Raw genomic sequence first — 25,417 nt, forward strand, 5'->3', positions numbered from 1 at the left:
TTTCCAACGAAACGTGTTTCTTGCACCGGGTGGGACAGGTCGTCTTATATTCATATCGAACTTTGCCCCGAACCAACTCCGAACAAGTTTTTCCTCTCGTGCGCAAAAATATCGACTTATTTCGATTGTTTAGAAAAACGAAACGACAACTCATCCTTTAGAGTCACTTTCGCCATTAGCTCGTTACGTTTCAAAAGTGCCTCGTACAGGCACTTTCATTCGAGCAGGGAATTTGATCTCGAGCGGAAAGGAGAGGATAGAGAAACGGTGCTGTTTCGCCGGGTGGAGGGTCAATAACGTAAAAATGGCGCGTGATTTTTCCTCCACGTGGTTGTTGCGCTAAATATTTCAACGGCGTTGTTCCCTTGTATCTCGAGAAACGATTCGACGTCCGTATGAATTCGTATTCGGGGGGAGGGAGGGCCCTCTCGAGTCGAGAATCCGATATCCCGGGAAAGGCGAGTTTTTCGAGGGAACGATCTTAAAAAATTGACGCCAAGGCTCGGTTTTATCGGCGCAACGGGCTACTAAACGCGCCACTTTATTGGATCGTTCGCGCTACAAACACGAAACGTGTACACCGTGCGCACAAATCTCAATGCCGACCGCCGAACAGGTTTCCAGGTCTGCGGTGTAAATTGTTCGTGGAAAAAAAAAAGGAGGGGGGAGGAATTATTATCGATTTAACATTAACAAATAACGCCGTGCGATATTCACACCCGTTGAAATAAATATATATATATATTTCATTTGCGCGGCTCGTAATTCAATCGTGAAAAATAAGATATAAATTCGCTTCGAAATAAAAATGTTGGCTGGGGATAAATTTTAAGATTTATTCCTCTCTTCTCTCTCTCTCTCTCTCTCTCTCTCAGATAATTTATATATATATATATATTTTTTTTTAGAAAAATAGTTTCAAATCGATAGTTAGGGGAAAATATGTAGCTATAATACGCGTATATATTTATAGGATCGATCGGAAACATTTTTCGTGTAAATTTTCTACTTGCGACTTCTATCTTTTTACGCGATAAAGTGTTGGCGTTGGAATACAGCGGTTATATTTCTTTGCGAAAACTTTTTTTTATCGAAACGATATTTCAATACCTCGCGATAGAGAAACTTTACTCGTGTTTTTTCCTCGTTTAATATATTTCGCCCCCCCAAAAAAAAAAGGAACCTTTTCTAAAATTAATTTCATCGAATTTCCTTGGTTAACGAATAATAAGGGAAGGTAATTTCATTATTTCGTCATTCGTTGGAACGAAACGCGAGTTAAGAAAGTTTGCAAGTGCAAAAATCGAGACAGCTCTCTTCGAACCAACCTCTTATTCGTATGAATATATATATATATATATTTCAATTTATAGAATATAGAGAACGAACGCGCTCTAACGAAAACTTATTCCACGAAAGCTTTTCCAAAGTTTACTTGTCGAAGGAGTTGCGCAAAGAAACGTCAAAAGTTCTTTGTTTCGAAGAAAATATTTCCGGCCCTCCTTTCTAATAAACGTCTCTCCACACGCGTCATTTCCAGTCCAAACTTCCGTATGGACCATTCCACTTTTCCAACTTTTCCTTTCCCCCCTCGATATATTAACGATAGATCATATCATTTAGAAATTTAACGGGGATAAATTCGTTCGATCGTCGTCGTCGAGCCTCAATTCAAACGAACAATTGCCCTTTCGCCCCAATTTCTCCCCTGCGTTTAAAGCGCCTGCTACAACGGCGGTATCAAAAAAAAAAAAAAAAAAAAAAAAAAAAAGGAAGAAAGAAAAAAAAGCGGACAAATAGAGCAACAATGGAAGAATGTCTGAAAAACGACAAAGCTCGGTCGCATTCGTTCTAGCAGCATCGAAAGCGAGTTATTCTTCCAGGTAATGCGAATGACGTGTGCATTCTTTCTCTTTCCTTCTCCTTCTTTTTCCCCCACAAAAGATCGCGTATGCGCACACGCACCGTCAAAGGTCGAAACTTTGTTAACTTTCCGCAGCGAGCTAAGGGAGGAGGAGGAGGAGGGGCTGGGGGGGTCACAGTGTCAGGTGGTGGAAGAGCATACGCTGCGGCGTACAAACAGCCCCCTGTAATTTCCGTGAAAATGCACAAAGCGTGTGGGGAGAAAACGCTGTGGCGATCTCGTTACTTTAAACCGGCCATCCCCCTCCTGTGTGTAATCGAGGACATTTTGTTCGCTGCTTGTAAAACAACCGACTCTGTGCCGAAAAAAAATCCTGCGGCGCGGGAGGGGGGGGGAAGGCGGGGGGGAGGGGGGAGCAATGCAAATAGGGCGATTCCAAAATGAAAGCCCGGCCGCGACGATTCCGATTTTTGCCGCGCGCGCAAAAAAAAAAAAAAAAAAAAAGACATCGAAACTTGGCAATATGAGCTTCTAATTTAGAAACCGTCGAAACGAAATGGAAACGGGGGGAAACTATACACCGATATCGTTCGCCTAATTTTTCGTTCGTGCTTCTCTGTGATTTTTTCTTTTTTTTTTTTTCCCCCTCTTTTTTTTAGATCGTATTATTTTTCAATATCGTTATTTTTTTTTTTTTTTTAATATTTTCGAGCGGAGCACGATATTTTTCTCGCGGTCTGCGGATAAACGTCGGGCACGAGGTGAACGCGGAACATCGTGTATGGCATATAATGTATATTAATTGAGAGTTGATATTAAAAAATGAAAGGCTGAACCGTATTGAATACACGAAATTAATTCGCTTTTCGGTTGGAAATTGTTGGAAAGTCGATACGTGGAAAATTTATTTTTACCGTTGTTATTGTCGTTTATATATATATATATATATATATATGTATATAAAATTCGTTCGTCCTGTCTTATCGTTATATATATATATATATAGAGCTTCGTTTTATTTTTATTTTATTAGTTTTGTATTTCGATAAGATGAAAAACGAAACAAATTCCGATAAATCTAAACGGTTGCGCGCGATATTTTAATTTTCCCAAAATATTTCACGTTACACCGTGATTCGAGCGTAATAGAATTGTTTATTCGTTGATTCATTCGGCGATAACAATGAAATATCTTCCAAATATGTTCCGCTGCCCTTTTAAATACGATCTCTCCACCATTCGCGATCCTGTCCCATAGATCCTTCCTACCTGTTAATATCGTTACATCAAATCCGTCCCATAAATAAATACGAAACGAACGAAACGAGGATGGCGCGAATTTTATTCCACCGATTTTGATTCTTTGTCGATCGTCAATCGATGATTCTTTTTTTTCCCCCCGAGTTCTATGTAACTCGCCACAACGGAGAGAAACGCGCGCCACGCCATCTGGGCAGGCGTGAAGAATACGAGCCAAGATGGAACGTAATATCGTAAATCGAAGCATCGATGTTTCGCACCGATCTATGAAAAAAATAAAACAATCAAAAGAATGAGTACCGTTCGATACGCAGAAATAATAATTCGTTTATACATTAATCCCACTTTTGAATTCGTGCATTCAATTCCCATTTTCGAAAATACTGTTTGGACGCGTATAACTATCAATTGGGATAATATCGTTATGGATCGAAATGAATCCGATCCCTGTAAATTCATTATGATCCATGAAAGGGAGGGTTAACACCAAAGGCGGCTACAAATAGCGCAAAATCGCATTTGAACCGGACGCACCGTGGATCAATATTTATTGCCTGTTTCCCTCTCGTCGACCCTTTCACACTTTTCAAACGGGCTCCCCCCTCCGACCCGCTTTTATTTACACGTCCGATAATAAAAAGTGTACCCGATCGTTTCCAACTACTACTGCCATTTACCTCCTCCCCAACGACAGTCTCCAAACAGATTTCCAAAACGTCTTCCCTTTCCCCTCTGATCCCTTTTGCCTTCTCGAAAAAGTGTGGAAAAAAGAATCTCTTTCCGCGCGTTTATTTAACCCACCGCGGTCGAACGACCGTTTTCGAAATTTTCTTTACAATTTCTTGTATACAAAGTTAGTATCGTCATATGACTTTACAATAGCACAAAATTCGGTGATGTAGATATAACCGATCACGCATTGTTGTAGCATCAGAAAAATATTTTGTTTAATCCATCCAATTAGTTAAAAATCTCTTTCCAGGTTAAGATACAAATGTTTCTTTGCATTTGACCGCTCACGGTAGGAATAGGTATACATGAAATGTCGGTAGGTTTAGTCGAGGCGGCGGCCTAATGCTCGACTCGCGCTACTGCGAGTAACCCCAGACGCTCCTCCAGAAACAGGCTGCTGCTGCGTTGTATATTTTATCGGGCGTGAGAGACACGCATAGCAATCCGCGAACGCGTGTACGGGAGTCGGGGAGGCGAAACCTGTTCGGCTCGCCACAAATGAATATCCGATTGCTTCTGTGCATACATATACACGTTGTCCACGGATACCTTTAATCGCGCGTTATCTTTCTATCGACAAACGTCATAAAATCGAGCGAATGATTCCGTCGTTTTGAAAATGTCGAAATTCGCCCACCGACGAATTGTTGCATCCTAATGCAAATGTTTGATCAACGATCGATTCAAGATCGAACCGGTTCCATTGCGTTTATATATGTGTGTGTATGACTGTGTCGGGTCGTATCGAAACGTAACTCGTTGCGAGGTTCGAGAGTACATTTTCAGCGAAAGATGCATTTAGAAAGTGTTTTTTTTTTTTTTTTTTTTTTTTTTGGAATAAATTGTGAAATAATTTTCTTCGTATATAACGTGTTGCACTGACTTCTTCTTTCGACATTTATACCTGATCGCCGTGTAAAATGAACGATTCTAAGATTGGTTTGCGACCGATCGTATATCAAACGGAATTCCCTCCATTGTAGAATTAAAGGGGATATCATCTACGGCGGAGAATACACTCCGCTTTTCGATCGATCTCTCGTTCAATTTCCTTCCTCTTCTTCTTTGCAATTATGTTTCTTTTTTATTTTGTTTTTTGTCTTATTTTCAAATTTAGCTGTTTTCTTGTTAATGAATCGTCGAGGAAATATAACACGATGGACGGATCAATTAAACGGATGTGTTCCGGAGATAAAAAAAAGAGAAGCAATTTAAAAAAAAGTGAAAAATTATAACGATCGAGGGGAAAAAGTTTAAATATAATTATGCATTTCACGATTCGGATCACGTTTTTTTAAGGACGTTTTCTTAATTGCTCCACGCAGAATGGTTTTTCGCCCACGTTTCAATTGTAAATACGTCAAATGTAAATTTGAATCGACGCAATTTCGCTCGTTCAATGGTGTTTCTTTTTTTTTTTGTTTTCCCTTTCTTTTTCTTTTCTCCTTTTTTTTTTCGAAACTGAGATTCGTAACTTTTCCAACTTTTCGTTTCTTAATTTTTCATAGTACACACCCCGTGTTGACGTCAAAAATTGAAGTGGCTGTTGACCCATTAATGTTTCGCTTCAAAAAGTCAGTATGTTTCGAAACACGCCGGCAAATCCCGTGGCAAAGCAAATGGTGAAATTTTTAAATATTTACAAAAAAAGTACCCTCGTTACCTTTCTCTCCGTTCACGAGTGAAATTCGTAAATTCTAATTTCCCCTTCCTTCTTACACCACCTCCATTATATTTCTACTCGAACGAAAATAATTCACAAATTCAAAACAAACTCGTGACAACCAAGTTGTGAACCGTTTCGTCTCAAAATCTCGAAAAAATTTTTGCCCTGAATCTTTTTTTACATTTTTTTTTCCCCCCTCCACGAACGCGTAACCGTAGAATCGTAGCCAAATATATATACATTCGTGGTTTTAAAAATCCTCCCTTGCTTTGAATCCTTCCTTTCGCGCATTCACCATTTCATTCTCGTTACCCTCGCGTTTACATTATTATCATTTCACGCAATTATTCGAAAAATTTCGACGGGCCACAACTTTTCCAAATAAACTAAAAAAAAAAAAAGAAAGAATCTCTCCACGGGGGATAATGGATTTTCTCTCCTCGTTGAGAAATCTCGTGGAAAAAAGGAAAGATTAAATTATCGTATCGTCTTATCCGTTATCCGATCTGATTATCATTACGTGATAATGGAATTGATTTTAGACGTTATCAGTTTCCCACATCAGGAATAATCAACCGTATCCCTGCAGTATCCGCAGTTGTTCCAATCCCCCTCCCCCCCCTATGTAGTGTGCATCAGTAGTGTAAATATTTACCCTCTATCCAATCATTTGCGACAACAAAATTGACCGAAGGTCGCGGCGATGATGCTCTCTCGTCGCTTTGTGGTCGAACGCCGATTATCGCCAAATGCGCGTTAATCGCGTTAATGCGAGCGATTGATATTTGAAAAATGAAAAAAAGGGAAAAGAAAGAAAACGATACCTCGCATTTTTCCTCCCCCCTCCCCTTTAACGGGTAATTTTAATTTCGAATTTTTTTACCCGGGAGAAATTCGTTTTCCTTCTCTGTTTAATAAAAATATATTTACAGGGAAAAGATTCCGTTGCAAATGAAATTTCAACGGGGAATCGCGTTATATACCCGAAGGTGCGATGAAATTCAATGAAAACTCGGAGAGTTGCGAAACTTTCATAACTTGTTTGCACCGCTCGCTTTTGAAATTTCAAATAAAAACGGGAAGCGTCTTTAACTTTTTTTTTTCCCTCTCTCTCTCTCTCTCGCTTCGAATATCTATCTCCACGAATTTCCATCCTCTAATTTCATCCCGATATCACGGATTCACGGATTTTGTTTATAAGGGAGGGGGGAGGGGGGGAGGAGGGGGAGAAGGGAAAGCTGCAATTTTTTTCATCGGCAAAATAACAGGCGATATTATCAAGGAAGGATTAAACTTTGAGCATTCATCGAGCTGCTGCATTTACTTTGTACGAAATTATCGAAGCAATCGTACGTTCCATCTATGTATATATATATATATCCCATTTCACAAATTTCCAAATCAGTTCAAACTCCCTGCTTTGTCTCAAACCAATGGACAATGGAATATTCTTCCGTTTAAATCTCTCGAATCCGAGCGTATCGCCGCGTAAATTTGTACGCCCGAATATAATATCGAACGTGGATTACGAAATAAGCGTGCGTTACTTAAATGGATTTTCACACTGGTGAATATGATTGAAATTTAAGCAAGTTGTTCCGCTGTGATCGGCGCGATAATTGCCGTCATAATTACGCACGTGTGTGTGTGTGTGTAATTCGTAATTGTTGGCGTTACGAATTCCCGCAACAATTTCGTTCAACGAACATCGATATTCGGCGTGCACGCGTTTATAAAGAAGTCGAGGAGAAATCTTCGTTCCATCACGTGTATTGGGCTGTACGCAAAGTAATTCCGTTTTTTCGCACTGTGCGTCGCTAGCGTCGAACGTTTATCACCAGCCAACTTCGTTCTAAACCGTGTGCTGTTATTACACATTTCGAGAGTTGGCATTTCATTTATACAAAGAAAAGTTCGTTCGATTCGACTGTTTTATATTCAAATTTATAGAGAAGATGCTGTATTTAACGGTACAAAGAGAGGGAAAATAAAGTCACCGATCGAAGCAAACCGACCAATTGCACAAACTCGAACAACAAATTGACTTGATGTTTCATTGTCACGGAAAAAAAAAAAAACGAACAATCAATGTCCATTTTTTTACTTTCCTTTCTTTCTTTTTTCTCATATTATTTCCAAATATTATACTCCGGATAAAAATTCGCGAGGAGCGGAAATACGAAACGAGGAGGAGGCGCCACGATTCGGAACGTTGCTTAACAACTCTCTTCGCCGTAAGAGAAAAAAGGAAGGAGGGAGAAGGGCGTGCGTAGCGGGTTGAAAAAGACGCGCGGGGCGAGGGGCAAAGTTCGTTGTTTGTGGAAAAGCGTGTAAGCGCGGCAGGAAGCGCGGGGGAACAGGAAGGAAGGAAGGGAGGGAGGAGATGGCTCGTACTATCTAGGGAATGGTATAGGCTCGCACGATGCCGGATGCTGAACGCTCGCAGCGAACGTTGCTGCGCTCAGGAAATTTCTTCGGAACGTGGCGCCCCCGCGTTAAAAGTTTCCAACCAGTTTCGCGCGTGTGTGTTAATTGCGGGGGATCTCCGCGCGTCGTTGTCGCGCGCTGTTGAATGTAAATAATTACGAGGCGAACCGTCGTCCGTGGAATATCGTCTTCCCAACGAAACGGGATCACGATTGTTGTTGTTGTTGTTGTTATTATTATTATTATAAAATGTATTTTAAAGAGAAGAAGAAGGATTAAAAGATTCCGATTCTCTATCGAATACGAACGATCGATACGAGCGTTTCTCCGTTAATATTAACATTTCTATTTCGACCGTGTCTAATAACTTTGATCGAATTTAATTGGATAAACACACGCGAAGAGCAACTTAGTTATAACATATAGTATATACAACCGATTGGACCGTTTGGAATCGAGTCCATCGACGAGCGATTCAATTCAGTTTGATCGTTTAATAAATAAATTATTCCGTGCAATGATGGGTGAATTATTAAGGGTGAGTTTTGTAGGTTTTTAGAAAGAATAGTCGTTTCATCCCTTCCGAGAAGAACGAACGAATTGAATAATTAATCAAAAATCTAATAAAATCCATTCCGAAATCAAATGATCAAAGTTTATCCAACTCTATATAACTGCGTTGTTCCCTTTCCAAGGGGATAACGTTTAAGTTAAATTTTTATAGCTGAAACTACTACTACTACTCTCCGCCCTCCGCCTCTCCGCCTGGATATTTAGAAAAATAAAGATTTTCCGATAAAACTACGACCGATAAGCTGTAAAATAAATATCGGCGAATAAAAAAATATCCCGTTCATAGAAGAGCTAAAGTCGTAAAAATTACATAAAAAAAAAAAATAATGTTATAAAATCACAATACACGTCCGGTGAAAATTTTCACGTAAAAAAAAAACAAATAATAATAATAATAAAAACGTATTTCTCCGCAAAAGCTCCGAGATATAAAGTTTTCTTTATTTAATACCGGATAATTGTTACGATTATTCAACCGATAATTGTACGAGTTGCTTAAACCGCCAAAGCTAACTGCAAACCGAATTTCCAAATGGTCATTAATTTAATCGGTAACCGTATCTAAGTAATAGTCTGGTCACTAATTTCAGTAATTAAACGAAACTTGTGCTTTCCGTGCGCAACAACCATCAACGGCGTTGTATAATATAACGCACCGCTTACGTTTTCTTCTTAATATCCATCCCGAGGGGGTGGAATCGATCGAATATAAGAAAATATAGGAACCCTCGGAGGGAAAATCGATTCTCCCGTGTTCCATTGAAAAAGAAAGAAAGAAAGAAAGAAAGAAAACCTCGTTTCTTCGATTCGAGAGAAATACCAATCGACGAGTCGACGATGAAAATCGTCTCGAATTTTTTCTTCGCTGCAAACTTTTCCTCGTAAGATTGATGCACTCGCGGGCCAAAAATGTATGAATAAAAATTTCTCCTCTCCTGAAACAAGTCGTATCCCTTATGCGACCGACACCGATTCACCCTTTCAAGACTTTCGCGGTAACATTGTCCCATTTCGCGAAGATTTATGAAAATCATTCCCTCTCTGCAAAAATGGGGAAGAATGCTTGTTTTTTTTTTTCCCCTCCCTTTCTTTCCTTCCTTTTTAAAACATCCACAGTAAGGATGAAGAATCAAATTAACAAGGGAATATCTCGAGACGAATAAAAATTCCAAGTAGCGTTTACTCTCGGGGCAAAGCTGCCTCGTCGAAAGCGCACTTTATCATGCAGTCACTTTCTTTCCCTTCTCGCAGTGCAAACAGCTAGTCGAGTAAACGACACACACCATCTCTGTAAAATTAACGCCGGGGCAAAAAGTGTTAGATTTAGCGAAAAAGGAAAAAATGGTGCTTTCAAACTAGTTTCTCTTCCTCCTCTGAAAAAAAAAAAAAAAAGAGAAAAAAAGAAAAAAACTTTCTCCATCCTCTCTTGTTGCTCGAGATGCGCGCGGATACGCATAGTAGGGAGGGGGGAGGAAGACCGAGCTTGGAAAAGCTTCGACGGCGATTTACAATTACAAATAAAAAAAACCTCGACGCAAAATCTCTCGATATTCCTTCCCATTTAACGCTTCTCTCGTTAACGATCAACCCTGCGTAACGAGAAAAGTTGACCCTCCACTTTCTCGCATTTTTTTCTTCTTCCTTTCGTCGGAAAGAGGTCAGAGAAGCGTTTGCCGGAAGCGTTTAAACCGTTTTCGTCACGCGGTCGCATTCTTCCTCGCATTCAAGTCTGTCATGAATATACGCATTTCGATTAGTAGCAGGATTAATTACTCGTTCCCTCTTTTCACATGAAATATCAATACAATTTAAACACGCAATTTACACTTAGAGGCAAACTTTCTTCCTTCTCTCGCTACGTACAGGGTGTTTATAAAAATGTGTGCGACACCTTTGGATTCTGCACTTTCGTCGAGGGGCTCCGCTACGCAATGCAAACTTAAAACTCCTTAAAAAACTTCTTAAAACTCTTTAATGAACCTTTTATCCGCCCTCCAAAGGTGTTCCACATTTTTATAAACACCCAGTATATACGTAATAAATGAACGGTAAGTAGCTGAGCGCAAAAGTACGTTGGTCGTCCGGGGAAAGCTTATTACTCGATGTTTACAATCGCGAGCGAAACTTGGCCGGCGTACGTAACATTGGAGGGAGAGAGAGAGAGAGAGAGAGAGAGAGAGTACACTTCGGGGAACTCGACACAGAAGTTTGGCCCGCCACGCAACTTTGCTGGCCATACAACCCGAACGATTTGAAACGAGGCCTGACGACCTCCCCCCGATCTTATAATTAACCCATTTCGCCTGTGGAGCTTTAATTTTCGGTCTCAGAGTCGCGGAGAGAGAGAGAGAGAGTCGAAAGTTGTGATTCAGTAACGGTGGCGTCGCTAAACTACACCCAGTCGCCAAACTTTTATCGTTTCGACGAACCGAATGGTTTTCGTTGGGCGTGAAATCCTCGTGAAACGATTACTTTCTTTAAACGTAAATTATATCGAGGAGTTTTTTTATATATAAAGGAGATGCGTGCAACATAGGGTATGGAGCGTATAATTGTCGAAGGTTGTGTTTCGACGTACGAGAAGTACGATAGGATTTCGGTCTTTCCAGAAAATTTTAGTATTCCCGTAAAAGGAAAAATGGAACAAGCGCTGAACAAACTTGAAGTTTTACGGATCTCTCGAGATTTATGAATTTTTTTTTTTCTTTTTTTTTTTATCCAAAGAATTTCCTCGAGGAAATTCGGGATAAGTAATCTTGAAATTTTAGAAGGAAATAAAAAAAAAAAAGAATTTGGTTGGGAAGAAATTATTTACTCTCGAAAATAATAATAATAATAATAATAATGATAATATTCTCTTCGTTTCTTTTTTTTTTTTATTTTGTAAAGGAACCGTCATAAATCTCCGGTTGGACAGAAGCATACGCAAACTTCTCATCTTGTCAGGATCAACACCGGACATTAATTGCCCGGCAACACTCTAATGAAAATGAACGACTATTGTAATGAAAGTGGTGTAACATTACGAGGCGAGTAATTCACAAAAATTTTCATTAACGTCACCAGCGTATAAATCACGTTACTATCGCATTATTACTACGCCTTATGAGCATAAACAGATAATCAAGCAACGCTGTGTGTCTGTCGAAGAGAATTTCTTTCTTCTTTTTTCGAGTTTGCTCCCTAAGCGAACTCGTCACGAAAGAGAAGTACAATCTTTTTAAGGGGAAGCTAGTCCGGGGACTAACACGGTTATCCCACTGGAATGAAATTATACATTGTAAACTTGTCGTATCGACAAGTATCGGATTCACAAGTTCGAAAGTACGATCGATGATGATCAACGATTAAAATGCCGGAAATGATACACTAAATTATCCATTATGGTTAATACATAAAGTATTATCGGCGTATTAGTCGCGTGTAACGCACACTATCATCCATATTCATTGACATGAATTGAAGCAGTTGCCCTCTCGCTCGGTTCCCGAACATCTAGTTAATAATAACGTAAGCAATTACGCCCTTGTTGTTTATTAATGTCCATCGCGTTACAATATAACGATTATGACAGTGATGCTTTATATTTCGACGCGTGGCTGTTCATTAGCGAACGTCAATATTTATTAAGCTTGCCAGATGGATAGCGCAGACAATCACAAACATTACCAAGTGATCAAATAATCTGTAAATAAAGGGTAATAAGAGTGGGCGCATGAAACGGGTATTGGCACCGGCTGCAATTCGGCTGGAGAGAACCGAAATCGAATTACGAGTCGTTTTCACGAATGAAAAACCCTTTTTTTTTTTTTTTTTTTTCGTTCTCGTCGCGTGTAGCTATAATGAAATTTTTTTACCCCGTTTTTATAATCTATATGCCCTTTCGTTTCGAGAATTTTCTCCGAAACAAAACATTAAAAATCGATTAAAAAAATATCAAAAATTTTATCGTTATTCCTGATAAAAAGGAATAACACGAAATTTTAAATTCGATCGGATGGGATACAGAAAAATATTCTAAATTTTTCTACTCCCTGTGAATGAAACACAGAGAGATCTCGATCCTTTTCATGATTTCCAAATCATCATCGTCCCCGGAACAATCGCTTTTTCCAGAGCGGTGTTCGAGCCACTTCTCATTACTCGCGAAGGAAGGAAGGTGTGAGCCGATTCAAAGTTGGCGACTTCCTTCTTTCCGCGATTAAACAGGTGGAATGGTAGCGATTTAATTAACGGTCTCGAGGAACGTCATATTTACCCTGGTTGAGACGCGCCTTCCATCCCATCTCCAGGCCAACCAACAGGCGCTTTATCCTCTCTCTCTCTCTCTCTCTCTCGGTGTGAACGGATTTAAGGAACACGCATTAACGCGGCATTGTTTCAACTGTGTGTTTCAGACTTTGGTATTACGACGGGGCGACAAGAGGCGCAATATCCCTGTGCCTTTGTATACAACAGCAACGAGACACGAAACGGCACGTTCACGTCGCCCAATTACCCGGGCTTGTATCCACGCGACACCGAATGTCACTATTTCTTCAACGGCCAGCCGAACGAGCGAATCCATCTTCATTTCCACTTCTTCGATGTCGAGGGTGTGATGCCGTAAGTGTGTTATTCGTATAAATATTTTTCTTCTTCTTCTTCTTCTTCTTTTTCGTTTAAAAATGTATTTTGTGCTCGATCGTAAATGGTTCGTTCAAAGTGGGAGGTTCGAAAAGAATCGCATTAAAGGCGATGGGTATATCAAAAATCGGGTAGAGAGTTACCTTTCTGAGAAGGGAGGGTTAAGTGGCGGTATTCTATATTCGTCGTATAAAAGATCCCTTCTTCCTTACCTTCTTGACACACATACACACGCACACAAAGAAAAGATTCTACCATTATCCATAATAATGTCTCCGAAGAGGAAAGGAGCTTGTAACCATTTAGATAATACTATTTCCGCGGAGGTAGTGGAATAGTTGAAGTAGAATTTCAAACGTTAAAATACACATTTTGTATTCAAAATTAAATTGCGAGTAAATTCAAAGGAAATGAAAAGAGAAAAAAAAAAAAAAAAAAAAAAAAACGAGATACATTCCATCCTATAAAAAAGTTTCAATGTTTGTTGAAAAAAAATTATACACGCGAGAAGATAAAGTCAATGGCAAATGGCGTCGTAAGTGAATTAGAAAAGGTGAACATGGTACGGGGGGGAGGGGATAAACTGGCTACTCTCTGACAGTGATTGGAATTCCGCGTATCGATCCTTTCCCTATTCCCCGCTTCCTCTTCTCGTCACTCTGCGAGACAAAGTGAATATCCTTAACTAACTAGAAGTCTATTGGAAGCAAATCGATGCTAGTTCGATTGGGTTTCTCGATACAGTTCGACGTGCTGCTACTAAATCAAACTACGCCAAAACAAAGTTTCAAGCTGCTTATTGGGGACGAAGACTCAACAACCAGGAAGAGAATTCCGTAACCGATAGTCGAAAAGCCTGGTCGGAACGTCGAGTATTCGCGTCAACGCTGACCAATTAGGGAGCACGGTTGATCAACAAGGGATGATCTCGACGCGATGGTCAATCCATCACGCGATATTAGGACGGATGTGCTCTCGATGCTCGATTCCTCCTAGCGAGGATGGAAAGGGATGGAAAGAAGTAGATGGTTACGCGGTAACCTAATTGGGTCTTATTAAATCGCCATCAATAACCGTGTTGTAACACGATGGAGCTTCGTTCATTAGTCGAAGCCAGCTAATTAGTCGTGTTTTGCCGATTTCTGCCCAACTTTTCAACAATAACGCGGAGTGGAAGCGCAAAGTAGGTCTCTCGTCGTCACTTCATCGATTCCTCCTCCTCCTCCTCCTCCTCTTCCCCGCCAAATATGCCCTCGATTTTTATAATTGGAGGTCAACCGATATCAAGATCCTGATCACAGAGAAGAGACACGTCGACGCGTCCGTTGTCGCAAATGGAACAGTTTTGCGCGACGTGAATTTTTTTCTCTTTTCCATTCCCTTTGAGAAACACGCTTATGTGCTTATACGGAGAAAATAAAATAAATTTAATAATACGACGATAATATTTACGATAAGCGATCGAAAATTATCGAGCCGATCTACTTGGCGCTCGCTTTGACCCACGTCGAGTCAAGTTCGTTCCCGAGTTGGAGAATGTACATTTTGATTCCCGAGATCGGTGATGGAGATTTGGAAACGTTCGAGCCTTCAAAAATAACAAATATTTTCGCGCACGATCTTTTCAAATATTCCGATCGCAAATAAATCGTACGATCGAAGATACGAGCGAAGAGTTTTCGATTAAAAAAAATGCAACGCGCAATCGTTCGATCGGTTGGAGTCCCTCCCATCTCGCAACGAAGGAAAGATACATTTCCAGTCGTAAATCCGTGTACGAGTAAACAGAGCGAAATATATGTTGGGAAACGTGAGAACCGAATGATGATCTATCACGGGAATTGCCACTTATGTCATCGGTGGAAGGAACGAGTCGCGTGATGTATATCTCCGGTTCCGCGATAATAGCCTCATCATTCACGTATCAATATTTCTTACGGGCGCGATATATTATTTACAAGGGAGTGAATGCATTCTTCCACGGGCGAAACGCTCGCGTAAATCGCCCTTATCAATCCCATTTATCCTTCGTGATCGCCGCTTCCTTTCGCCTTTAATTGCAGAACACCCGACAACACCAGCTCATATTTTTCCCCGTTCCCCGCCTCTAATATTTCTCATATTTGCCCGCAATTGGCTCAACGTGGTGACGTCACCTCGCTCTCCTCTCCCCTCCCCTCCCCTCCCCTCCTCGCCCAACAAGCCTGCCTCGCTTCCACGCTCCCATTAAGATTATTTTTTTTCTTTTCTTTCCGCCCAACGGTCGAAACGAACGCAGAAAAAAACTCCGACTTGGCACAACCAAGGTGACCCCGGCTTGAAGCGTTATTTCCGATGCTCGCGCGCTGCTCCTTCGCAACTTTAATCACAGGTTATGTAATCGGAGGAGATTCATCGTCCCCCGTAAAAGCGGAGAGAAATATATTTATGGAGCGCGGAATGGAAAATCCGAAAACAGAATATCCGATATGTATATTCCGATTGTAAATAGCGGTATGAAAACGCGGCGGCAGACACGCGCTCTCGCATGTAGGTTGAAATTATGCGAGGAAAGAGCCAAGATTGAATTACTTATATGGAATTGCCGGTCCGCACGGAACCAATTTATGAGTACTACGGGCGTACTACACCGAGAAAAATCATTCGACTCTTCTCGATATTCCCCGCGAAAGGTGAATATTTCAACCACGTCTCGCGAGCCCTTTCACGCGCTCACATCCGTGTATACATCAATTCCTTTTTCTTTTTTCTTTTTTTTTTTTCTTTTCCCTACGATTGCGCAACGTACGGCCCGGTCAAAAATATAAATTTAACGGGCGAGCGACTAAGTTAAGAACGCTCTTGAATAATACATCGGCAATTGTATTTTATATACATATAACATAAAAGCGCCGCCAGGTTATACGAGGCAGCAGACTTGTCATCCTCGTTGAAATATAGGTGATGTCATAAACTTTTATGAGGTTTCTAAATACGTACCGCGTGCTTTATCCACCAGGCTTTAGGAATGAGGAAATAAACCTCTTCTCAAATATTTGGATCGTACTTGTCGTTATTAACGTTATATGCGAATTATTATTTTTTTCTTCTTCTTCTTCTTTCACGTAGCGTATTATAACACGAATGCAAACGCATTGAAACGACGAGGAGGTACGCTCGAATACGCGTATTTCATCTTTTCTACAAAAATTACGAGCAAATAAAGCGGATAACTTTTATAATTAAAGAAAGATTAATTAACTCGTGCGTAACGACGACAAGTCAAATTGCGCATGGAATAGGAACGTGCCTCGGAATTACCCATTTGTTTTGCTGTAACTAATTTTCACGACTCAAATATTAATCCGATTTTTAAAATTACGATAAATAATTTTTTTCTTTTTTGAAATTTTCAAAATAACGTGACAATATTTTTTTCTGTTCCACTAACGTAAAAATAAAAAATAAATCAATAAAAACAGATTCTGTCTTTTATGCCCCGTGGTTTTCACGCGTACTCGATATGCCTCATCGTTTCTTCGATGTATCGAATGCAATAGCCGTTACATTATATTACTATCCCATTCCACGAAATTATATCGATATGTATAAAATATTTTAAGAATGTATATATATATTGAATTTTGCGCATCAGCGATTTCGAAATAGAAACCGGTGAACAGGGAATTTTAACGAGGATGCAAAGTAAATTTTCAGCATCGCCAACTTGATAATAAATAATATATTATAATAACGCGTTACAGGTGCGAGCCAGTGTCCGCGAGCGACTTCGTCGAATTTTCGAATTTCATGTCGAGGGACAGGAAGTACTCGAGGCACTGCGGCCAACAGAAGGAGTTCGACGTGAACAGCGACAGAAAGTTCTTTCGCGTGACGTTCAAGAGCAACGATAGATACGATGGGACAGGATTCAACGCTAGCTACGTGTTCATGGATGACGAGGGAAATTACACGACCAAGCCGCCTACGAGTAACGCGTCAACGTTGAAAGGTAAAAAAACTGAAACTTCCTCGACTTTTTCCCCCTCCACCGCAACTAACAACTTTCTTCCCGGCACTCCAGTTTTTTTCACGCCTCTCCCTGCGTAACACAATCCCGCGTACTTTTTGCTACGTTGATTCCGCCACGACGGCGGAACAAATTAAAAATAAAATATACCGAAATATTAACGATTGCGACAAAAGAAAATTTAAACACGAATTTTAACTTTTAAACCGTGCCATCTCTCCCTCCTTCTCTGGATCGTAAAACATACACGCCTAATTACGCCGTGTAACAAGAAATTGTTCGAGCAAAGGAGAAGTAAAGGAAAACACATAGCAGTTTTTAAATGTACAGCATTTGGAGAAAAAAAAATTAATTGCCTCTTATTTATAACGCTCGGTTGAAAAACAATTTATATATATATATATATATAGGCGAGTAACCAACCAGTTGCATTAGAGTTGGAACAATTATTAACTGGCCATTGAATAAATTATCACCGCTTGCAACATAGATGCGGAGACTTCCCCTCGTTTATTCACACAACCGATTAAACATTGAACGGTCGAATGTAACCGGCCGATTGTATCCCCGATTTCAAGTTTGAATATTTCAATTCGACGATATTCGTATAAATCGCGCCAACGTTGAACACGTTGAATTTGTTAAATCTTTCAATCAACAGTGGCGATTACAGAATCTAGGTTAAACGTTCTACAGCCACTGGAGAAATCTTCCAACGATTCGTCGACGTAAGATCGATCCAGGCGCTAATGCCGAGTTAGCAAGGCTGACGAAGTTCCGTTAGTTTGCAATGCAAACACACCATATTTCACGAGGCCACGTGTGCATTTAATATTTTCATATGCACGCGTATATATATATATATATACGATCTTACTTTTCGTCCAACTTCTCCTCCCCTTCGTCCAACGATCGAATCGGGCTTTTAAAAAAAGAGAGAGAGAGAGAGAGAATTCGCGTCCTTCGGTCAATTTATCGTTTATCCAATTCCATGAATAATCGACAGTTTACATCCGGAAGCAGCCGTTACTGTGAAAAAAGATTATACAGGATTTATAAGGGGATTTGCCTGAGAGATCTGGCCTGCCCTGCAGATAGGAGGGAGAATCGAATTTTTGTGTACCTTCTCCCATTATTAAATCACTCGTAGGACGGATCTCGTTTATCGATCACAACGAAATCAAGAGACGTGGATTTACATTTTTCGATCTTAGCCTTATTTTTCCTTCGATAATTTTCGATAATTATTCGATTGTAAACGATTGTTGCGAGAGAACGGCGGAGGGAAAAAGTTTTTCGAGTGTTAAAGTGGCGTTTACATTCGGAACACGTTTTCCATGCGAGATTTTTATTTTTACAAAGTTTCCTACCTTTACGGCACAAAAGAGCTTTCTTCTCTCGTTTTTATGATATTACACGTGCATTTATGTATACGTGCGCGTGTGTGTATCCGCACTTGATAAAGAAGAAACAAAAATAGTAGGAGGAGGAGGAGGAGGAAGCGAAAACAAAGCGGAAAGTGTACCCCCCCCTCTCCCCCCTTTTCTAAATTCAGACGCAAAGAACGGAATACAAACCAATCCTAAAGACAAGAATCAAGTTTCTCGGGATATAAAGGAAGCCGGGCAACAAACTTACCTACGAAAAACCTTTGCTACGATATATTCCAAATTACTCGTCGACGTCCTTTTTCCTTTTTCCCTCTCCGATTCCGCTTACGAGCGAAATTTGTGTGGCATATCAGAAATTTTTCAAGTTTGCAAAATAGATGGATAGCGTATTTTTTCCCTTTTTTTTTTTTATTAATTTTTATTCGTACTCGAATACATCGTTTCCGAACGTTTACGTTTCCAATTCTATTTCCAGTTTTTCCACAGAGCAAAAAGAATATTCGAATGTGTATATATATATATATATACGTTACATTCTTTTCATCGTCAAATATTTCGATTAAATATTCGGGATTCGCAAAGATTTCTCTTTTTTTTTTTTTTTGGTCGAGATAATTTAATTATCCAATTCTCCCCGTTTTCCCTCTCTTCCGCGATTATTGACGAAAAATATCGAAGATCAACGAACGAACGAGTTCTCCCGATCGAAGAACAATTCGTTTTTTTCTTTTTTTTTTTAGAATTTATAACGGGGCACGATCGATATCGATTAACACGAACGTTAATATTCGTTATTACACGTAATAATGTAATAATAATCCTCCCCACTCGTTCGCCATGTGGATTTTCACGAGGTGGAATGTTATGAATAATGAATGAACAGGGGGGAGGGTATTAATTTCGAAAAGAAACCGAAATGGATTGTCCAATTGAATCCCGCGAAAGTTAAATGGAATCGAAATTACTGCGACAGGATTACGGCGTAATCTTGGAAATTGCTTTGCCGGCCATTCGATAGAATTAATTAGATTCGCGTGGAGAAAAAAAAAAAGAAAAAAAAGAAAAAAAGGTGTATAAAATTGAACGTCATCGAGAGAATCAAGAAATATATATATATATACACACACGCGTTAAAGATCCCTAGAAAGCGACTCCCCTTTTAGGAGGGCAGGTTTACGACACGAGCAACGAGTTTTCGAACGAGCAATTAATAATGGAACCGATAGGGGCAATATCGGTGTTCGATCAAAGGGTGTTCTAAATACAGGGCTTATATCCGTACATTAAGTGAATCAATTTAATTTATGTAAATGACGTATTAAACACGAATACTACGTGTTCCATTCGATATTCACAGTGATTTTCTTTTCGTTCCATCAATTTCTAGCGGCTAATGTATTTGAAACGTTGTTTAATTTTCAAATATATTTATTAACGCGATTCCACAAATTATATTCCCCCCCCCCCCCGTCGATAATCGTTCCCATGCAATTTATTCCCCAATTATTTTTCTTATCACCGCATACGTTTCCATCGGGGAAATGGAAGCCAATTGAATTGTTATTCCCCCTAGCTAACGTTTTCGATCGGGAATGAAAATCGGGAAAAAATGATTGCGAAAAGAAATTGGGAGGTAAATGAAAAAGAAAATTGCATGGGCAGAGATATAAAAACAGCACGATCGATCCCGTTGCAATTTACTCGATCGCGAAAGTAATTAATGCAACCGACTCGTGGAAAAAACTCTGGCGAGAAAAGGAGGAGAAGGGGGGTGAAAGAGGAGAGCACCTCGAATGATTCTAAGAAATTCTATTCTATTCTCCTGTTGCTCTTGTCTTCCTCCTTTTCTTTTTTTCCCCTCCCCCCGCCCTCTTTATGTCTCCATATTGCGATTTCTCTGTGAGCTTGCCTGCCTCCTCTCCTAGATTTTTCCCAATATCCCTGCGACTCGTTCGCTTCGTTATATTTCGCTATTTCGAATGTTTGTGATCGAATGATTATCGAGAGATTGTTATTATTATTATTATTATTATTATTATCGTACAAGTCGAATATTGCACGTTAAAGTTTTCACGCGACTTCCATTAATTATTCACGATTATTTAATTCCCCGTTGGAAATGTGCCATCAAGCAAATCAATCGGTTTGTACACACGGTTTCCAATTAAGCGACGTGAACGATGCATAAAGCGCATATAACGATTCAAATTATTCGCCAAGACGAATCTCTCCGTAATATACCTTTCTCTTTATCTTCTTTTTCTTTCTCTCTCTCTCTCTCTTTGTCCGTCCAGTTTATCACACGCTTCTCCGATGTGTGTATTATTTTTATTTTTAAAAATATCAAGTAGCAAATAATATACAGAGAAGCGTAAAGAAGCATATTTGGGAAGGAAATAGATACGTCTGTCAAACGTGTATATATATATATATATATAAAACCGTGGAAATTAGAGAATTGGAGGCAAGGGAGGCCATTATGACCCGCCCCTCCCCCCATAAATCATCTCATTTGGACGTTTAGATTTACGCGGTTGATAATTACACAGAGACGATATTCCCCTCGTATAGCGTTAAACGGATATTTACGGGGAAACTTAAAAGGGATAGCGGTGCTCCACTTATTTGTGTTATCGTAATTGTCTGTTATCGCGTTCCGTGCATCCGTTCTTTCTTACCTTCTCGACGAGCCGTTCACGTACACACTACACACACACACACTCTTTCTTCCTTCCCTCTTACAACGTAAAAAGATTTTCGGAACGGTCGTTATCTCGATCGTGTCAAGGTAATCACCGAGCCTCGCTACTCTATTTTTCTTTTTTTTTTTTTGTTAAAGGTGCAACGGCGATGCTGGTGATGCTGTTCACGAGTCCCCTTCTTCCCTTCGGCCGAGTTTCACCGCTTTAATCACGATCGAGTAAGTAAGGACGGGATGGTGTTGGCTCAATTTACAACGAACTATAAACTTGGAAGACGGGGAGCCATCGAAAATCCTCCATTACTCGGCCGAGGAAAGTGGCCGGATCTACGTTCGCATCTACGTGAAATTGCCGAAGGGAGAGAAGATCTACGAGGAAGGAAGGACGACGCATACGTTGCGACAATTACCAACAATAAGAATGACTCGTGTATCTCGTCGTGTAGAAAAGAGACAATCGGTCGGAAGTAGATATAATAGTTTCGTTTCATCGATTGTTCGAAAAATAAATAAGACAATCTTTTCACTGATCGCAAAACCTGATGATTCTTTGATTGAGAAAAGTATGTATCGATCGATCGTTGCCTTACTTCTTCTTCCATCGACACATTTGCTCGATAAAGAAAGGAAAGGAAAAATCTCGTCTAAAGTACGTCTACGTAAGTCGCACGCACTTCTAAAGAACGTTCTCACGATATTATAACACTTCGAGCTCGAACTCGAAGGCGATTTAGTATACTTAACGAAGAGAGTTGTTCGAGTAACGAGTCTATAATTTGTTGTATAGAATTGCCCGAAAGTGGTGAATTGTTAACGTTCTCCTCCTCGTACGGAAACGAATTTATTCAAATCCCTTGTAAACTATTTGTCCGAAGGAATTTATTCGAAAGTCATATATATATATGAAAGAGAAACACACGAAGAGAGAAAAAGAGAGATTCGCCTTGCTACAGTAACGCTACAGTAAGAATGTATCTATCATTATTACATCCTCTATACGACTGTGATGTTTCCATTCCTTCTTAGCTCCGTTAGAAAACAGAAGTGTGATCGATATATCGCGAAAGGAGAGTCAAAAATGAGGGTGGAAAATATCGTGAAATCGATACAAAAGCGAGTATAATAATGATCGATGACAGATTCGAATAAGATAATTAAAAGTTTGAAATAATTTTCTGAAACTTTACACGAGAGAGAGAAGGATCTTCCTCTGCCGCGGAACGAATTAAACGGTTCGCGCGAATATTCGGAGGCTACGTATGAATTTCAATTTCTTAACCCCCTCGATATTCCGTTCCCTCCCTGGATAAACTGCCATTGTTTGAACCAACAATGAGAACGACGCTTAAACGACGATAGTTGTGGCTGGATTCGAAACGGAAACGTTCGAGCGGGTTGCCGTTTTAATGAAAAGAAAACATTGGTAAGAAGTTTGGGGATGGTTGTTGGATGGATGAGACGCGATACACAAAAACTTTCGTTCCAACTTTCATCCACTTAGAATCGATAAAGATAAATGTTTAACGACCGATGCGAGCGAGAGAGAGAGAGAGAGATGATAAATGGAGGGGGAAATGCATCGGTGGTAGAAAGTCATTATCGTCCGAGTTAACGATAGTTTCGACAAACTTTGCGACACAAAGGTTCGCCACTTTCCCGGAAAATTATTTCAAACTGCATAAACCGGTCAAACTATATAACCCAGGCCACTTTCTCGAGCTTATCCCGAGTAAATATCTCCTCGATACAAGAGGAGGGGGAGGAGAGGGTGGAGTTTTTGCGGCCGTCGTCATCGTCGAACAGATATATATATATATATCGTCGTGTGACGAAGAATAAAAAAGGGAGGAAAAGATGACGAGATGACGACGAAAGAGGGCGAAAAGGTCGAAGAGAGAGAAAATTGAAATTCTTTCGACGAATTCAATATCAAATCTGTCTGTGTATCCAAAGAGGATAGGGGTAGCAATACTGTCATACTGTGTACGTTAGAATACTACTGTGAATATTTTTTAATAGGTTTATATATATATATATATGATGCGTTGACTACTTCTCCCGGGTTTCTAGTTGATTTGTAAGAGAGAGAGAGAGAGAGAGAGAAGAGTAGAAAGAGGGGAGTGTGACTGAGTGTGTTAATCAATTTACAACGTTTGAACGATTATGCGCGCGTGAGAGCATTGTGGATTATATATATATATACACGTATAATTGTATATATATATTATAGCAGTTGCCACTTCCGTTTATTGTTATTTATACGTTGTCTATGAAGAGGGAGGGGAGAGGGGGAGGGGGGGCGAGAAGGGTCAGAAACACTATTAGAAAGTTGTATACAATCGGCACTACTACGGACGAAATGCTTAAAACGTGTAACTAACTAATTACAACACCGTTGTAAATATTGTTATATTACAATATCCGTTCGAGTTGCTGTCAAACGATATATAAATATATATATATATATCGAGCCGTTTTTATGGACGGAGAGAGAGAGAGAGAGGGAGAGGGAGAAATAAAGAGAAGAAAAGAGAAAAAAGTGGAAGAACGACGAATCGTGTTGCTTCGATATGCAGATATGTTAAGTTTGCGTCATTTTTCGTTGCACGTTCTATTTCTGCGTCGTCGATTCGGGCACACGATCGATAGAAAGAAACAATAACGCTACGAATAATTAATTTGCCAATTGCTTTGGCCAAATACTTGATTAAGAAAGAAAAATGGATGGAATTAAAAGGGGGAGGGAGGGGGGGCTGCGTATTAAGGAAGGGAAGAAGAAAAATTAAACGAAATACGTACGCGCTTCTAAGGAAGAAAAAAATATATAAAAAAAAGAAAAAAAAAAAAAAAATAGTAGGCGAGAAACAAACTTACCACCATACTTTGGGTATGCGAAACTTAATTTGAATTAAAAAAAATAAAATACCACGCCTAGTTGAGTTTTTCTTTCGCAAAGATTAGTGCGCGCTTGTACGCATTTAAAGAAGGATCTACATGTGTACGAGGATGACTATTAACTATAGTTGAATAGTTATACTATAAAAAAAAAAAAAAAAAAAAAAAGAAACTCTTCAATCTCTTGCGATTTTACGACTCGACGAGCGCTCCGTAATTAGGCAGGAAGTTCAGGGGCGGCCTAGCAGCAAGTTCCTGAGTCCGAGAGAGAGGAAATTAGAAAAGGAGGAGGGGGGAAGAAAAGAAAAGAAAAGAAAAAAAATAAGAAAAAAAAGCAAAAAAAAAAAAAAAAAAAAAAAAAAAAAACTTTTATCCTTAACACACCGCATATTACTGGGACCTGCGAGTTATCAAAGTTGCGCCTGGGGCGCCTCGAAAACTTTGTCCTGCGGTTAAAACTGTTCAAAAGCATCGTAGTCGTGCTCCGGACAAAGCGCGATCATTGATCGGGGCATCGACTATGGTATCCGCTGTAAGCGGCGGATGTATTTTCTTATTCTGTTTTGAGGCTCTTGCCGGAACATCTCACACGCATAAGTTACCGAACTGTAATGCAATCATCGTTACTGTCCTAATAAACCTTAACATATGACTCTGTAATGACTGTGTCTCGACTGTACTTTCTTTCTTTCTTTCTTTCTTTCATTCTTTCGCAAAATCATTCTCTTCGTTTCAATTCTGAAAATTCGATCGAAATAGAATTACGATACGTAGAAAAAGTTTCTCGAAAAAAAAATAAATAAAAACACGTTTAATTCGTATCAATTTGGGGTTTACATCTCCGGATCGATCTGATAAGTTAATTTTGTTAAATCAATGGAAATTGTCATTCCATTGATATAATCGTCAATGTACATTGTACAAGCAATCGTCTTCGTTTTAAAAATCTAATTTTTGTACATTTTCGAGCTGGTGCGAATATTATCGACATTCCTGATACGAATATTATTAATAAAATTCTACAAAATAATACTTTATTATTATTTACCTGCCTTTTTGAACTTTGCTTATCTTTAAACCCTTTCACGCGTGGACGAGGAACATAAATTTCTTCGTGTTATCGTGTTATTCGCTCTATTAATCGCATTCACAACTGTTCGACGTAGGGCAAGAATTGCGGATGCAGCGAATATCGTATTCGCCAGAGTTTTCAGTGGAACGGCATTACTTATACTTAGCCATCACGTTGGTCGTTTGTATCGAAAACGCGGGC

At 39.7% G+C, this 25,417-nt stretch overlaps 1 protein-coding gene across 2 annotated transcripts in view; it reads left to right on the plus strand.

The window, feature by feature from the left end:
• Sol1 (CUB domain-containing protein Sol1) overlaps nucleotides 1-25,174 on the plus strand; it is a 314,064-nt gene extending 288,890 nt beyond the window's left edge. For both annotated transcript variants that reach the window (XR_015290526.1, XM_086902370.1), the window contains 3 exons: nucleotides 12,920-13,127; nucleotides 16,892-17,139; nucleotides 21,388-25,174. Coding sequence is in view for 1 of the 2 variants with exons in the window: in XM_086902370.1 (XP_086758496.1) it covers nucleotides 12,920-13,127; nucleotides 16,892-17,139; nucleotides 21,388-21,458 (527 nt within the window). In the remaining variant the exon portion in view is untranslated. The remainder of the gene's footprint in view (nucleotides 1-12,919; nucleotides 13,128-16,891; nucleotides 17,140-21,387) is intronic.
• The last annotated feature ends 243 nt before the right edge of the window (nucleotides 25,175-25,417 follow it).

Source organism: Apis florea, unplaced genomic scaffold (assembly GCF_048593485.1).
Source record: "Apis florea isolate Af1SG1 unplaced genomic scaffold, ASM4859348v1 contig_2272_pilon, whole genome shotgun sequence".
NCBI classification, from domain to species: Eukaryota; Metazoa; Arthropoda; class Insecta; order Hymenoptera; family Apidae; genus Apis; species Apis florea.